Source organism: Cinclus cinclus, chromosome 21, assembly GCF_963662255.1.
Source record: "Cinclus cinclus chromosome 21, bCinCin1.1, whole genome shotgun sequence".
In the NCBI taxonomy this organism is placed as follows: Eukaryota; Metazoa; Chordata; class Aves; order Passeriformes; family Cinclidae; genus Cinclus; species Cinclus cinclus.
Window position 1 is genome coordinate 9,859,706 of NC_085066.1, and position 16,994 is coordinate 9,876,699.

General features: G+C 47.1%; 1 protein-coding gene across 1 annotated transcript in view; it reads right to left on the reverse strand.

Moving 5' to 3' along the window:
• Positions 1-16,994, reverse strand: part of HDAC4 (histone deacetylase 4) — a 172,703-nt gene that overhangs the window by 21,677 nt on the left and 134,032 nt on the right. The window contains exons 13-17 of the mRNA XM_062506782.1: positions 15,354-15,605; positions 13,896-14,082; positions 8,080-8,213; positions 6,629-6,749; positions 3,333-3,379 (exon numbers count right to left, since the gene is read on the reverse strand). Coding sequence (XP_062362766.1) covers positions 3,333-3,379; positions 6,629-6,749; positions 8,080-8,213; positions 13,896-14,082; positions 15,354-15,605 — 741 coding nt within the window. The remainder of the gene's footprint in view (positions 1-3,332; positions 3,380-6,628; positions 6,750-8,079; positions 8,214-13,895; positions 14,083-15,353; positions 15,606-16,994) is intronic.

Here is a 16,994-nt window from a genome sequence, read left to right on the forward strand (position 1 = left end):
TAGAGGCAAGCACTGCCACTTTCAGGCCTAGGCAGAAACCAGGCTCCTGCCAGGAGCATTCCAGGAAGAATGTCCAAAATGAAACCCAAAGAGTTTTATCTTCCTCATAATAAAAATTGCAACTTCCTTACAGTTATTTCCTTCCTTTAAGGAAAACTTGAGGTTTTTTTATTGATATCCACAATGAGGCTCCTACTCACACTGTAAATTCCTCCTACTCACACTGCCAGCTTTCCTATCCTCTGATGTGCAGCTATCTCAGAATTAAATGAGCACCTTATGAAACGATGAAACGATTTCATTATTCTACTATTTAATTTAGCTGAAAAACCACACAGGTAAGAAATCAAGCACCAGGACAGGTAGACACAGGTTGCACCAGAGCTGCAGACCCTGCAAAGTGGAGTTCTGCTCTTCCCTCGCAGAGGAAGACTGTGTCTCCTCCTGCTCTCAATTAAATAATCCTCACATTCTGCTTCTCTGACTCGCTAATTAGTTTCTCCTCATTTCCATTCCATGGAATTCCTTTCCATGCTCTCTGCTCTGCAAGAACTTAATTTGCTTGCACAGTTAAAATTGTTGATATGCTCTAATCAAAGCCCTTGCACCCAAAAATAGAATCACCTGCTCTGGAGAAGATCAATAACACAAACACCTCTGTTCTTAGAACACGTGCAGAAAAATGATGCAGATCTTCAGATATTTTTAGAATGTGTGCAGTAAAACACTACACAGGAGAGAAAACAAATTTATCAGCTATCCTGAAATCAAGCTTTTGAGTGTTTTGAAGAATCTGGATGCAAGTGTGCTGGGATGGTCTTGCAGATTTTTGAAGCTTAAACTCCTTTCTCCCAAAACCTTCTTCTAATTATCCTGGATTAGGGAAGGCCATGGTGCGTGGAAGGACGATGTTGAAAAAAGGGTGTGAGTTGCAGAGGAGCGAAGCTGAGCAAAATTCCCAAGTGATCAGCAGAAATAAATGAGTGATGTTTCACTCAGAGCTCACATCTGTTGATTTCAATGCTTCCATGCTTTCTTTCTTCCTCTCCTGCTAGGACATGGCTGAAGAAGGGAGGAGGCTTGTCAGCCATGGGAAAGCTTCTTGGGATAAGCCAACGAGGAAAAAGAGTTACCAAACACCCGGGAACAAATTTACCCTTTCTTTCCTTGATTTCAAGCCACTGAGACTGAGTTTTTAATATGAAGAAGAGAGTCTGAAAGGTGTTATGAGATGAAGGGATTTGCTCTGAACTGTGCTACTGCTGCTTTGCTCCAAGAGCTCCAGGACATCACTCCCAGGGATGCATAGGGTGGGATTGTTGGGGTGTCTGTGCAGGGACAGGAGCTGGATCAATGACCCCTGTGGGTGCTTTTAACTCTGGTTATTCTGATTCACTCTCTTGCCTGTCCTTTGTCTCACTCCACACTGAGGAGAACCCATGGCTGCCCAAGCTCCATCCTCCATCCTGAAGGTAAAACAGCTCCCCAGGGGCTTCTCCCCCCCCACAACTACCCTGCACCCCCCTCCAGACCCATCCATCACTTTCATCTACACAACATCCCCAAAGGGAGAGAGCCACACTTGATTGCTTGCAGGAAAACAACCTGGTTTCAAAGCTTTCCAGCCCCTAATTACACACAACATCCTCAGCTCCCAAATTCCAATCATCAGCCAACATTCCACTTTATCCTGCTCCAGTATGAATCCAAAGGAGGACCTGTCCCACATTATTCTACTGATTTTTAGGTTTTTTCTTTTCCTTTTGATTTTATGACATCATTCTTGCCCTCTGAAAAATATTTGGCAAACAATGGGAAATGGCTTCCCACTGAGAGAGGGCAGGATGAGGTGGGATATTGAGAAGGAATACTTCCCTGTGAGGGTAGGGAGGCCCTGGCAGAGGTTTTGCTGATAGGATTGCTAAAACACTGCACCCAAATCAGCAAGTACTCAATATTAAGGGTCTGTGGAGACAACCAAGCAGCAAGCACCATCTTTATCACGGGCATAGCAGGAATACCAGCACTGAGGCGTTTCCTGCCCTGATTTGGGATTTAATGCAAGACTTCTGGGCCCGTGCTGGGCTCAGACACTGTCTCTACTTGTTACCATTCAGTCTTCATTTGCAAATGATAATTTTTTTTTGCTTTGAATGGCATGCCTGGCTGCAGGGCAGAGTAAATCCAAGCCTTTTAAGCTCTGGCCAAAAATTTGCCATGAATTAGGCGACTGCAGCATATTTACAATACAAAATAAAATATCTCCACGAGTGGCGGTACGACTAAATGACGATTATTCTCTTTTTTTCTTTTTTTTTTTCTGACGGGATAATTTTCAAAGCAGCGATTTTGCAAAGGCTCAGGAAGAAAACAATTTTGTTTCATTTCCATAACAGAATCCAGACCTTGAAAACTCAACCTCATGAGCTACAATTATGCAGCAGAACTACCACTGTGAATTTTCAAACACAATGCCTTTTATTGTCTCTTCTCATTCTTTTCCCCTTCCTGCTCTCCACAATTTTCTGTCCTGTCACCCTCCACAGAAACTCTGAAGCAGAAACTCTAACTTGAAAGGGAAACTTTTAAGCTTTCAAGCTTCAAAGGAAAACAAGAAAACCTTCAAAACAAGGTTTAGGGTTTGGGGTTTTCTCGGCTTTATGGGAACAAACAACAGCAAAAAGCCGGCTGATATGAAAATTTGACAGCTGAAAAGTAAAGCTCTGCTTTCCCATGAGGGATGTTTTAGTCAACTCCTAGAGAATCCACGTGGATTATCCTGGAGCTGGAGAATAAAAGATGCCAAATACTGTTTCTTTCCAGGGCAGTGATGCAGCAAACTTGCTATTCACAGGAATACATACGTTCCCAAATATTGTCCTATTTTATGGCCATGTTTCACACCTGCTGTGAGAGGCAGGCAGCTCTGGAGCCCCGAGACTGAGGATGGAACAGCTCCACAGCATTGGGCACATCCTGCTTTCCACAGAGAAAAAGAAAACCACTTTGGGATGCAAGGGCTGCTTCCAAACGCAGCAACCCCTTTCAGCATTAAATATCCCTGCCTGAAAAAGGAGGTTTTTCCTCCTGAGCATGCCTCTGAGTGTCACACAGGCTCAGGCTCTCTGGAGCAGCTCTGAAATCGTCACACTGCTTTTGAAGAAAGGCACGTGAGCTGAGGCACCCTTTGCCCCAGGCAGCCCTGGCTGCTCAGGGGCAGCATCTGGCTGCAATTACCTGCCCCACAGAATGCAAAGCAGCAATTTTTGGTACTGGGGGCACTGGGAGAGAACAAACAGGACATTATTTACACATTAAAGGGAGTTACTTACCCCGACACCACCGCAAGGCAGCCTGACAAACATCGACGTTAGGGAACCTGTGGGGGGGGGGACGACAAGAAATGCACTCCGTGAGTCAAAAAGTCAGAGGTCACCAGACTCTGGGGCCAATTTTGTGGCAATTCTGCAACCTTTCCAAGCACAGAAACACAGACTGGGGGTTTTCTTCCCATTTTCAGCTAGCCCTGTTACAACACACACACACACACACACACACACACACACACACACACACAGTGTGCACACTAGGACTCCTGCAAAAGCTGTTTATAAATATAAATCACTCATTTTTCAGCAAGGTTTGAGTGCTGCCTGATGTTTCGAGATGATACATGAGGAAGATGCCACCAACAATCACTCAGCATGTCTTCTCAGATGAGCACTTTAACCTCTTCCCACAGAGGGAGGACAGGAAATCATAAAAACACCCCAATTATCACTCATCTGCAGTTACTAGATGACTTTGGAGAGCATAGGCTTCATAAAAGAGGAAGACAGAAAAATAAACCAGTGGCAAGCAAAGAAAAAACGCGTTTTGACTGAAATAGCAAAACCAACAAGGAGAACTTGAGAAAAATTGAGAAAACCATCTGCAGGGCTAATTTTGGATCTGTAGGAAATGTAACATCGCTTTCTGGGCTTGTCTGTGAGTAAATTATTCTCTATTCAAAATTCTGTGGGGCTCTGAGCAACCTGGTCTGGTGGAAGGTGTTCCTGTCCATTGTGGGGGGGGATGGGATGGGCTTCAAGGTCTATTCCCACCCAAACTGTTTGGGATTCTGTTACTGAAAGAGGATTTCGTACATCTGGACTCATCTGAACTCAAAGTGAGATGCCCTCTTTGATTAAATCCACGTGGAAGTCCTTAGATCATCCTGCCTCAGACTTCCTGTCACATCTCTCACTGCTAATCCACCCACTATTTCCATATTTGTCTTCTTGACAACAATTTACGGTTGCTCCCCAGAAAATTAAAAGCAGCCTTTTTTGCCTGAGTTTCAACTGGTCCAACAGGTTCCAAGAATTTCCAATGTCCAGAGAGAGACGGGTTTGCATTTTGGATCCATGACAGGAAAAGGGGGAATGACTTTAAACTACAAGAGGGCAGGGATGGATGAGATATTGGGAAGGAATTGCTCCCTGTGAGGGTGGGCAGGCCCTGGCACAGGGTGCCCAGAGAAGCTGTAGCTGCCCCTGGATCCCTGGAAGTTTCTCAGACCAAGTTGGACATTGGGGCTTGGAGCAGCCTGGGACAGTGGAAAGTGTCCCTGCCCATGGCAGGGGGATAAGATGAGCTTTAAGGTCCCTTCCACCCAAAATTCTGGTATTCTGTGACTCCATGAACATCCCCATTTTCATTTGCAGAAGCTTAACAAGAAACATCTTGTGTCCTGAAAAGCCTTTTCCCTTTCAGGCTGAGGTTTCTCAGGCTTTTTTCTTCTCACAGAGGTATCAAAGGCAAAGAGTTTACATGGAGTCATCAGACACCTGCCAAGACACTCAGCCCTAACAAGCTCCCATTTGCATCCCCAAACTTCACACCAGGCTTTGCCCTCAGCCTTCAGACCTGCCCTAAACCCACCATCTACAGTGTTTCAAAGAACTCCACAAAGCTGGTTTGTAAATTCAAAAGACTTTTAAACCCCCAGAAGGAGAGGATGGCCAAAGGAGGGCTTTCTTACATGTGCGCCCCCCTCTCCACATGGAGCTTTCCCCTGAGTAATATCCTCACTCAGCTCCTGCCCTGTGGAAGCCATCAGGAGACAAGGGGTCATGTGGACTGGCAGCCAGTGCCACTGTCAGAATCTCCAGGCTAAAATGGTGCCAGGTGGGCTTAGGAAACCAGGTTTAAGCCCAGTAAAGAGCTGCTGGACATCCCCTTCTTCTGGAAACCCTTGGGGACCTGACCTCCCGAAGCTCCCGGGCTTTTCTGCAAGTTGTATCCAAACAGGGAATGTTCTGTACTGGAAAGCCCTGAGGTGTTAGAATTTCTCTATAGGATTAAACTTGATCTCTGCAACCACTTTAAAAGGAGCAATTAAAGCCACGGGGGACACAGAGCTACAGGAGCAGAGGCAGAGCAAGGGTTGCTTCCCCCGCAGGTTCTCTGCAGAGACCATCAAGAGTGGTTCAGCAATTGGGGTGTCCCCCCAAAAATGCTATCCAAATAAACTGTACCTCCAAAGGCATCTGTGGCACTGGTGAGACAGATCCTGCCCAGAGGCAAGGAGAGAGTGGAAAAGTATCCCCAGAGAATCTTCTCAGATCTCCCAGGGAAGATTTACCATTCCCGAGCATATGACATCATAAATTCCTGAAAGTTTACATCCTAATGGAGCTATCATTCAGCTGGAGGTGTCTGCTTTGGGGTTCTCTGGCTTTAAGGAGGTGGGAAGGGAGCTATAAATACCGTGCTAATTGTGTGTTTAACTCCTTCCAGAGAGGCTTCCCTCTCTGGGAGCTCATGGACACACTGAGCAAAATCTTTCCAGCTCCTTTGGTGTGACCACTACATCACGAAGGCCATGGAGTTAAACCTCTTTTTATATCATCCAAAGTCAGGCTAATCCCAAAATAAATTTTATACACGTCTAGGTCCCGAACTTTTCTTTTTCCTGATCCCCACGTGAGAACTTCCCAAATTGTCCCCCTGGCCTGCTGCTGCTGCAAAAAGGCAGGAACTAAAGGGAGGTGATGACTGACTCCAAGGACGTGCTAAAATCCATGTTGCTTGGTTGCTTTGGAGGGCTGGTTATCTGAACATCCATCCCCTCGAATTTCTGCTGGGAAAATACCATTTTTTGGATAATTTTGTCTGTATTTTACAACAGACACGGCCCTGTTTCAGGATGGTTTGGTCTTCAGTGAAAGGGATAAACAATCCCACTCCAGATTAAACAAAAGTAGAGGCCCCTGCATCTCTCTTGCTGACTATCCATACAAACCTGACAGGGGTTGATGCCTGTGCAGCTGGCTGGGGGCTGCAGATCCAAATCCTTGGGAGGGTGTTCCAGTTCCTTCCCTAGCCAAGTATAACTATCTAACACACAGAGTGCCCAAGGATGAAATAAGCTGTTTGAACTATCTTTCCTCCTCAGAAAAACATCCTTTTAGGTTCTGAAGACATCAAAAAAAGGAGGTTTAAGCTGTATAGGGTTTAGGGAACTCCCTGAAGAGAGGGAGATGGATCTTGTGCATGGAGTTGGAAACAATCCTCTTGGCGCTGCACAGATCTAAGGATGAAGGGAGCCCCAGCACCTCACACAGCACTCAGAAGGGAACAATACCTAGAAGCTTCTTGCTGTCCAGTTTCTGCCTGTTCAGAGGGTTTGTGCCATAGAGCAGCGTGTGGGCTTCTGAGTGAACCGTCTGTAGCTCCTCCAGTGTCGCCTTTCTGCCACGGATGCACTGAAAGGGGAAGGAAAAGAGTGGTGAAATCACTGGTGAACTGCTTAGCTCTCTTTTCTGTTTCCTTAGCAAGCCATCACGACAGACAGCAAAACACTAAAATGGATCCTTGAGGAGGTTTTGGGTTAACCCTTTACTCACGATATTTATTTGCTTGGCATAGAAAGTAATTTTCAGATCCGTTCACGATAAAGGAGGAAAGTTTTAAGACAGATGCTGGCAGGAGGTGGTGGGGATGAAGGAAAGGTGACCAGAGAGATAAGGAAATGCATCCTGAAACGGCAGGGCAGAGCTTGAAGAAAGCCAGCAGGGAATTGAGGCAGAAATTTAGCATTTTTGGAAGAGTCTGGTGAGGCTGAAAGTTACTGGTGGGCAGGAGGGAAACACAGTTGTAAAGCAGGTGAAGATCAACAACTGCTCCCATCGTGAGAGGAACCAAAGGTACCAAGGTAAGCACAGAAATTAAGGAAAATAAATATTCCTTAAGGAAATCAACAAGAAATTAGGGCAAATAATATTGACTGGGATCTTACAGTGACCGACTTGTACATTAGAGAACATCTGTAACACCCATTGAGGATACCAGGCAACTAGCAATGAGGTTTATTTGGCCCCAAATAATCCCAAAATTCAATTAAATTGGTATCCACAGACAGAGACAGGTTTGAAAGGGCTAAAGGAGGGCAGGACAAGGAAATTTAGGCAATGGCAATGCTGCCACCACGTGGATGTCTTATCTGATGGCTCGGGAACATTCCCAGCCAGATCCTGACATTGCTGAAATATTTATGCTCTGGGGTTCAGCCCCTTCAGGTGCTCAAAGAATTGATGAACAGATTTATACCCCCATTTATCATTGCTGCTGTTAGTTGTAACTAATAACCACTCAATTTTTATTGTTAACCTTCACTCCTTCTGCTAAATAGCTAAGCTTTTCTCTCTGATGGTTCTTAAAATTTACCAAATCAATCTAATTTAACATCTTGTGATGGAATGGTGCTCAGTGCCTTCCTCCTACCCCCACTCCTTTTACAGCACAGCTTGACCATTACTACTTATTAAAGAGCATTAAAAAAAGTTATTGAACCACAGAAAAGCTGTTGCTCCACAGTTTTTGCTGGGATAATTGCAGGGATAACAAATGAGAGTGTTACATCATATCTTGCTCTTTTCTTTGGCATAAAAACAACAACAATAATGATAAAAATAATAACAATAAATAACAACATAATAACAAAAATAATAATACAATAATAAAGCAATAATAATGCAATAATATTAATAATACTAACAAAAACAATAACGTGGCCTGTTCTGGTGGTTCCCTCACCTCACACTTGCCCCGTAGTCCTGTCTCCTGGAGCCTGGACCAGATGCTCTGGATCCTGCCTGCATGCTCGGGGTGGCTGTTGGTGTTTCCACAGGTGCACTGGTGCTTCAGCATCAATGTGTCGTACACAAGGCCTGCAGGGGACAAAAGGGAGAATTGCTCTCAGTTTAAAAAAACACCAAAAATTTGCTGGTTATAGGGGGTAAAAGCATAATTTGCACTTTGGAATCAATGGCTCTAGGCCAAAATTTTGTGTTCAAACAGGAGCCACAGAGAACTGAAAACTCAGACCTGCATCCACCTCTTCCCATGGAAATCCTCAAGGGATATGAGAAGGAAATCAGTACCAAGATGCAAAATTAAATGCCAGGGGGAAGTGACACCTGTGTGAGCACAGAGGTGCCGGCACAGGAATGGGATCTGGGATATGGGGCTTTTCCCCTGGCTACCAAAACACCTCCAGGGCTTGGCATCAAAACCCAGAAGGACCAAGTCATTGCTGGATGAGGGGTTTAGGCAGTGAAATCCCCCTGCATTCCCAGAGATTAATGGCATGAGAGCAGCACAGGAGGCTTTGATACATGCTCCAGAGTTGCCTGGGTATGATTTTGGAAGGTAAGTTGGGATTCCATAGCAAATATTCCAAACAGAGGAAAACAGCAGGTCCTCCCCAGTGACAGAAGGCCCTTCAATTGCTTCTCTCGAGCAAAATGAAGCCAAATGTTTAAAGCTATCTGTCCTTCAGACAGAAGCTCCAGAATACATAATAAAAGCCATTGGTTTGGGGTTTTTTCCCCAAGAAAAAGGCTTCTTGCAGGAAGTATCTGTATGACAGTTGGTCCAAGGGCTGGAGCCAGGCTGGGAGACCTGGGATGTTCATATGGAGAGCAGGCTCTAGGGAGAGCTCAGAGCCTCTTCCAGAGCCTAAAGGGGCTCCAGGAAAGCTGGAGAGGGACTGGGGACAAGGAATGGAGGGACAGGACACAGGGAATGACTTCCCACTGCCAGAGGGCAGGGATGGATGGGATATTGGGAAGGAATTGTTCCCTGGGAGGGTGGGCAGGCCCTGGCACAGGGTGCCCAGAGAAGCTGTGGCTGCCCCTGGACCCCTGGAAGTGCTCAAGGCCAGGTTGGAGCAGCCTGGGTCAATGGAAGGTGTCCTTGCCCATGGCAGAGATTTAAAACCAGAAAAACCTTTCAGGTCCTTTCCACCCCAAGGTTTTCCATGATTTCTATGGAATGCAAAGGTCATGATCAGAATCCAAAGCCCCTGAAAACAGCAATGGCAGGACCTGTCCCAGCTCTCATGTTCAAGGCTGTGCAGCCCTGCTGCCAGCATTCCAGGAAAATCCTGGACCAGCACACCCACGCTGTGCTGGGCACAGCTGGACGCGTGTTCCCAGCTCAAGCACGGACTCACAGCACAGTCTAGGAGCTCCAAGGGGCTCACAGGGAAGCCTGAGTGCAGCTGGAGCTGAGGCTGTGCCCCTGCACGTTCCCAGGCGCGGCTGCAGCTGCAGTCCCACCTCCTGGCTGGGTGTGGGCACACTGTGCCACTGGGAATCTTGGCTCCCCGCTCTGGCTCAGGTGCTCTTCAGCCTCAGGGGAGGTGTCTGGCAGTTCCTCACTCTGCTGTAGGTGAGTGCAGAGCAGAAAAGCAGCCCCTGAAATCCAAACCACGCTGGGTTCCAGGGAGTGAACAGAGCCCCGGTAATTGGCTGCCCTCGGGTCAGCCGAAGTTCACCTGGAGGAGGTTGTGCTGCAAAGCTCTCAAGGTCTCCCGTGCTTGATTCATAGCATCAAACACCACCAGCAACTGATGGGCCAAGGCAAGCTCAGAATTCACCTGAGGAGAAGCTTTCACCCCAGTCTGAGTTTAACTGAACTAGTGCAAAGTCTTAAACTAAAAGAAATTCAGATTGAAATTATGGAAGAAATTCTTCCCTGTGAGGGTGGTAAGGCCCTGGCTGTTCCATCCCTGGAAGTGTCCAATGTCAGGCTCGACAGGACTTGGAGCAGCCTGGGATACTGTGAGGTGTCCCTGGCCATGGAACTGGATCATCTTCAAGGTCCCTTCCAACTCAAGCCCTGCAAGGAATCTATCCCACCCCAAACCTGGTGTTCACAGAACTTGGTTCATCCATGGTTTCTCCTTTCCCAAGGGTTCCCTGATAACAAGAGTGTCTCAGTGAAGTTCTGTGCTGCAATCATTTCTCCTTCCTAGAATCCAGCCCAGTGGAAAAGGGAGCTGTTCCCAGTTCCTTCCTGCAACTGGGGACAGTCAGCTGCACACACTCACTCACACACACACACAAAGGGAAGCTTGGCAATTTAAGCTCAAAATACAAAACTACACTGGCTGTTACAAGTTAATTGAAGTGGTGCTGGAAGCAAGACTCTTTTCAGACATAAGAACAATCACTTTTAAAGGTCAGCACTAAAGCAAAACCAACTGGCTTTTTTTGGCAGAACAAACATATGATCTGAGGTTCAGATAATTATATAGCTCTGCACAGGAGAGAATAAATGCCTTCATCGGAAAGGAAAAACCCTTTAACGCAGAACATCAGAATAATTTGTCGACCCATTTTTGCAAGAGATCAGAGACTGGATAATTGGAGCTATGCAAATTAATGGCCTAACCTGAGGATCCTTATTCAAATGTGTGGAACAGGGCAGGCATGACTGTTCATTAAAGTCACAGGGGCTGCTCGAGCTAGAGAGGGCAAGTTCAAGGACCGGCTTTCTGGGAGGAAGGAAAATTAAATGTCATGTTTTGGGACATCAAACTGATTGCTGGAAGGATCCAGGAAGGGCATGGCTTTCACTCTGATGTGGAGTAATGGACATCATGTTTGAAAGCTGCAGTATATGGCTCTTTCACCCAGACCTTTAAAGTCTCAGGTGCTGGTCACCAAGAGAAACAGGAAAATAAAATATACATCAACCCCAGAACTTCCAGCTGTCTGGAGCTAACTCAGTCCAGGGAGAGCATCAGCTTTCTGTATTATTTCTGTATAATTTCCCAAACATGAAAAGGAGGAACAATTCCTTTGTCTGTTGGACAAGGACTGATCTCTTAAGGACCACATTCACATCCAGAGTGATCACGGTTGGCTTAATTAAGGCTATTCAGTGAAGTCTGCTTCTTGCAGCCCTCTCACCAAACCATCACACCAATTCCAATCCTTATTCCTCTCCCTTAGAATCAGTCTCTAAAGCAGCCACTTACAAGCCAGATGGATTTTCCTAGGGAAAGAAAAGCCTGATGCACTTCAGCACTGCTTACTTTTGAAAAACACCCAAGATTTTCATTTCCTGCCTTCCAAAGAACAGCTCAATCCTGGTGATTAAGCCTTAGTATCCACCTCCAGAAACATAATCTCTGAAGTGCCACCATGGACAACTCCAACAAAACATGAGGCAATTTAACTCACACACATGCTCAGCATCTGAAATGCCTTTCCTCCCCTTTCTCCTTCCATGCCTATGGCAGTGGCTTTTTTTCCCTGCTTATCCTATGCAGACAGTGCAGGTTAATTAAACCAGACCTAGGATTAGTTATAGAACTTGTACAGGTGTCTTACCTTTATACTTTGCACCTTAATTAGTGCCAGCGAATGTCTGCTTTTATTTTGTTCTTCCTTCTCCATTCACCCAGCATAAATGCAGAGATGGAAGGGAAAAGGAAAGTCAAGCCCTTGGAATCTTAACCTGGATAAATTCTGTGAAAATGGTATTTTAGGTAGGTGAACTACCTGAAGCATTCTGCATCTCATCACTCAGTGCAGTGCTGGATAAAAGCAAGGTGATTCCACCTCTTAGTTCAAGCCACTTTTTGAGTTTTTCAAACCCTGCCTCTGAGGAAAATAAATGCTGATACTGGAAAAGCATCTTTTCCAAGCAGCACAGCTCTCAAATCTGCACTCTTACTGCTGCCTGCAATTTTGAATGAAATTCAGAGGCACATATCTGAGTCAAACATAGATCCTGTGGTAGGAAATGTTATTTATTGTATGTTCAGAGTCTTGCATGTGATTGATTGGGCAGTTTCAATACTGGAGGAGGAGGAGGAGAAGGGAAGAAAGAGAAGGAATTAATAATCCCTTCAAGCACAGCCAGGCTTCCTTGTTTTTGAAACCCCAAGGTTTGGGATTAAGTGTATTAGAAGCTCAAGTTTCATCTGCTCTGACCCTGAGCCAGGGGACTTTTCCTTGCATCCTGGGCAAAAGCCAGAATCTTTTAATCTGGCCAGAACCAACTGCGTTAGAAATGCAGTTCTGCCGAAATTCCGGGGTTCAGTGTTTACAACAATTAGGGACATTAAAGGGCTGAATTGCAAAACTTGAGCCATTTCCTGGGTTTTTCCAGAGCTGACAGCACACACTTCCCACCCTGCCTGCAGCCAGGAGCTGAGGAACACTGCACATTCCACTATTACTACACCAGCAGGGCCTGAAAATAAACCCAATTCACAGCACTGAGCTGAATGATGCAAGAAGTGTAGGTTAAAAATGGAATAGAAGCAGAAGTGAAAGGGAAATAACATCATGAGCCACTCTTATTTGGGCGTTGTGGATCCCCCCCCTTTCCTTTTCCCTGGGAACACATCAAGTTGCAAACTGTTCATTCACAAAGTAAGAGCCTGACATTTGGGGAAGAAGGTGGACTTCAAAATCAGTCCTCACCACCCAGCACAGGGCTTGAGGAGCTGCACAGAAAATCAGCTTTCAGCTGTTGCTGAGGGCACTGAAGAGGCAGAAAGGATTTTGGAGGAGAAAAGCTGGCTGTCAGGATACAGGAAGAACAATTAAGTTTCTTGCTTTTAATCGTGGTGGGGAGATCACAGAATCCCATGATGGTTTGGGTTGGGAGGGACCTTAAAGCCCATCTTGTTCCACCCCTGCCATGGGCACAGACACCTTCCACCAACCCAGGCTGCTCCATCCTGGCAGGTAATACTTCCAGCGATGGGGATCAACACCTGTTTTGCACTTGTGCTTTCCACCAGACAAATACAGGATTGCACTCATCATTTTCCTTCAAAGGTAAGCATACACTCTTTGGTCTCCTCAAGACAAATTGAAATCACCAGTTCACCTCATTTTTCCTAATCTGCAGGCACGGACTCCTGTGTGACACGAGGAGGGGAGGCTGGCAGGGAGCCTAGAGTGGATAACTGATGGCATGAGATTATGGAGGGACTGGAGAAGGTGAAGGAAACAGAGCCAGCATTGCATTTGGCATTCTGTCCTTCAGGAGCATTGGCTCTCCCTGCCTCGCCTCTCAATCAGTTCTGTCACAGCCTGGGACTGGCTCTGTCTGCCTGGAGACACACAGTTCCAGGGCTGTGCTGCTGCTGGTGTGTGCAGGGTATTTTTGCTCTGGGGAAGGGACAACCAGGACAACAGGGATGACTCAGTCTGCTCCTTGAGGAAGGCAGGATGTTCTGGAGTACCTAAATGAGGATGAGATGTAGAGCCCATGCTTATGGATTTGCAGGGACGGGGAAGAAAATCATAGAATCATCATCATGGAATGGTATGGGTGCCATAGAACCTAAAGCTCATCTCGTGGGCAGGGCAGGGCAGGGACACCTTCCACTAGCCCACCTGGCCTTGGACACTTCCAGGGATAGGGCTGCCAAAGCTTCTCTGGGCAACCTCATCACCCTCACAGGGAAGGATTTCCTTCTGATATTCCACCTAACCCTACTCCCAGACTAAAGCCATTCCCCCTCTTCCATGCCCTTGCAGAACAGCTCAATGTAAAACAAACCCATCACCACAGACCCCCCCCGCCCCCAGAGAGCTCACCTGTTGTGAACCTTGGCTTAGTGGGTGGCTCCTGCACGGACATGGGGAAGGTGGCTGAGGCAGGGGAGGACTGTGCCCGGGACAGGGGCCGGTGCCCCCCAAAGGACACGGGCATGCCGGCTGCCTCCAGTGATGCCTGGTAGTTCCTCAGCTGGTGAATCCGCTGCTGCTCCAGGAGCAGGGCTTGCTGTGGGCAACAGAAGCAGGCAGTTGCTGAAAGGGCCTTCCCCAAAGGGCTTTTGAAGGCTCTCAGGCTTGGGCTCCTTTCCCTCATGTGCAGCAAAGGAAGGAGTGACGTTTCTAGAGCCAAGTCAGGCAGGCACAGCACATGGAGCCCCAGCCCTGAGCCTGGTGGACACTGACAGGGCCACTGGCAGGGGCAGATCCATCCTGCCCCACAACTCCCTCATCTTCCTCCCCCCATGCTCCCACTCCACTGCACCGGGGCATTTAGCAGTGGAACACTCCAGGCCATGGAATGAGCCCCACTCAACTGGATCCCAGGCTGGAGAGGGAGCTCTTAACTGAGCTGGTTCTCTGGGCAGCCACACCATCAGCTGGATAGGCTCCTCCTCAGCAGGGATGGCTGTTCCAGCCCATTCCCTCTATTTATTCCCTTCTGCTTTGAGGCAAAAGAGTTGCAAAGGAGATACTATTTTAAAGTCTCCTGAGGTGTGACCACAGATTCAGGATTAAGGTGGAAAGGCTGCACTTTCAGAGGAATGGTATCGCTGATAATGGTCCATCATCAGCAACACACAATTAGAGAATACCAGGATGGTTTGGGCCTTAAAGTTCACCCCTGCCATGGGTAGGGACACCTTCCCCTATCCCACAGTGCTCCAAGACCTGTCCAACCTGACCTTGGACACTTCAAGAATGAGGTGGCCACAGCTTTCCTGGGCAAATGTAGCTCCTGAGCAACACCCCAATGACGTTCCTGGAGGACATGGATCAGCTCCATTACTGTGCTCCCTTGTTATTGGATTTATCACCTGCAATCCACTAGCCTCAGGTGCTTTCCCTGAAAAGTGAGCCTGGCTGGAGGCTCCAGAATCTCTAATTCTGAAGCAGGAACACCCTCCATTTGTCCTCTGTTCCCTTACATGCAATCTTTCTCAGGTGAAATTGGTTTTAAATCATTAAACCAAAATACAGTCTCCTGCTGGTGGCTAGGGCTCAGAAATGTTAGTAAACACTTTATCTTCCCAAAGAAACAGCCATGGAAGTGTCCCAGTGGCTCAGTAAACACAGTGACTGTGTTTTGTGCAGGTGACCCGAACTCCCCTCCCTGGCGTTTGTCAGCTGGCAGGTGACTCCAGGGAAGGAATCACCTGATTTTACACCGGGTTCCTGCACGCAGCCAACCCGCGGGAGCTGGTTCCCCTCAGTCTCCCCCTTGGAGCAACACAAGGTGACTTCCAAGCCCAGATGCGAGTGCCAGAGCTGGCAGCTCACCTGGCGGAAGAGCAGCTCCTGCTCCGCCTGCCTCTGCCCGGACTCCAGCTCCTGCTGCGGCTCCGACTCCTCCTCATCACTCTCAATGGGCTCCTGCTTGACCTGCACCACGCTGGCCAGTGCCGGGGGCTCCTTCTGGCCCCGCTCTCCGTACGGCTCCTCCAGCAGCGCCTGGTGCTCCCGCAGCTCCTCCTCCGTCTCCTCGGGGTGGCTCTCGTGCTGCCGTGCCGGCTCGGCGGGCTTGGAGATGATCTGAAAGAAGCCCAAACTTATCAATGAACTGCATCCCACCATGGGGAAAGCTGGCTCTGCTCTGCAGGCTCGAAGTAAAGAGCAGCTCTGAGTTATTCCATCTCACAATCCAGACCTGAAACAATCTCAGGGAAAGGTCAGGGCAACCTTGGTGTTTAGGGCTCTGAAATCCTGTGTCCCAAGTAATGACAGCCCCTTATTTTCCACTTCATCTTCCCTCTGAAGGAATAAGAGCCTCTTGTTCCTATACGCCTCCAGATGCTACTCCATTCACAAATCCACAGAGCAAGCATCGAGATGTTTGGCAATTAAATTCTGAAAGAATACAGTGGACACAAACCCTCCAACAGGGTCTTTGCTGCCTGTTTGCTCAACATCACCTCGAATCACTCCCTGAATTTCAGCTGTGAGGCTGAAATAATGATTACTTGAAAATCTGCACTCTTACGGAACAGGTTAAGAGGAACTCAGGACATGCAGCTGAGAGCAAACCTCAAGAGCAGCATTGTTCTAACCCAACCTTCCTAACCAGATACAGTAAGCATCTCAGACAGCAGCTCCTAAACCAAAAGGAACAATTTCATTTTCTCTGTAATTCACTCAGACTTCTTTTAAGTTCTTTGGCAAGATAAATTTCACAGCTCTCTGTCTTAGACGGCTTATAATCTTTATTTGGGATACAAAACTAAACAAAAAAACCTCCAAATGTGACCTGTTTTTAACTCCAGCGTAGGAAAACCAATCCATTTCCTCCCTTTCAAAGAGCTCAGGCTGTCCCTGTTTCACAGGCTTATAAAGAAACTGCTGCACTTTGAAAGTTGTCAGGGCAAGGTTTAATGAGGATTAGGTCATCGGTATGGAAAGCAATATTGATTTTAAATCTAATAAAGCTAAATCAAAACATGGCTATTGAACACATGCAGGAGGTGGGACTATTTGTCAGTAACTTGCTCTTTGAAGAACAGTGGCTCCAACCTGGAATTAAGCCTTTTTTCCCCTCAAAAGCAGGAAGGAAGGCTCTGCCATACAACCTAAGCAAGGCAGAGGGGCAGGAATGGGGTTGAATCTGACAAGGGACACGAAGAAAGAAAAGAGGAAGGCTAAGAAGATCCTGGTGCCACTGCTGAATGAGGGAAGGCACCTGGTGGCACATGAGACAGAATTAATGCCTTATTTAAGACCATCCTTCAGGAAACCCAGGACTCTGACACCAGAGAAAAAGTCTGGAACAAGGAAAACTTCCCTTGGTGAAGGAATTACCAGGTTTAATAAATACTTAAAAGACCTGGATTTCCTTAAGTCCATGGGACTCTCATGGGTTACACTCACAGGTGATGGGACAGGAGGCCATGGGCACAAATTAAAACCCATAAAATTCCTTTTGGACAC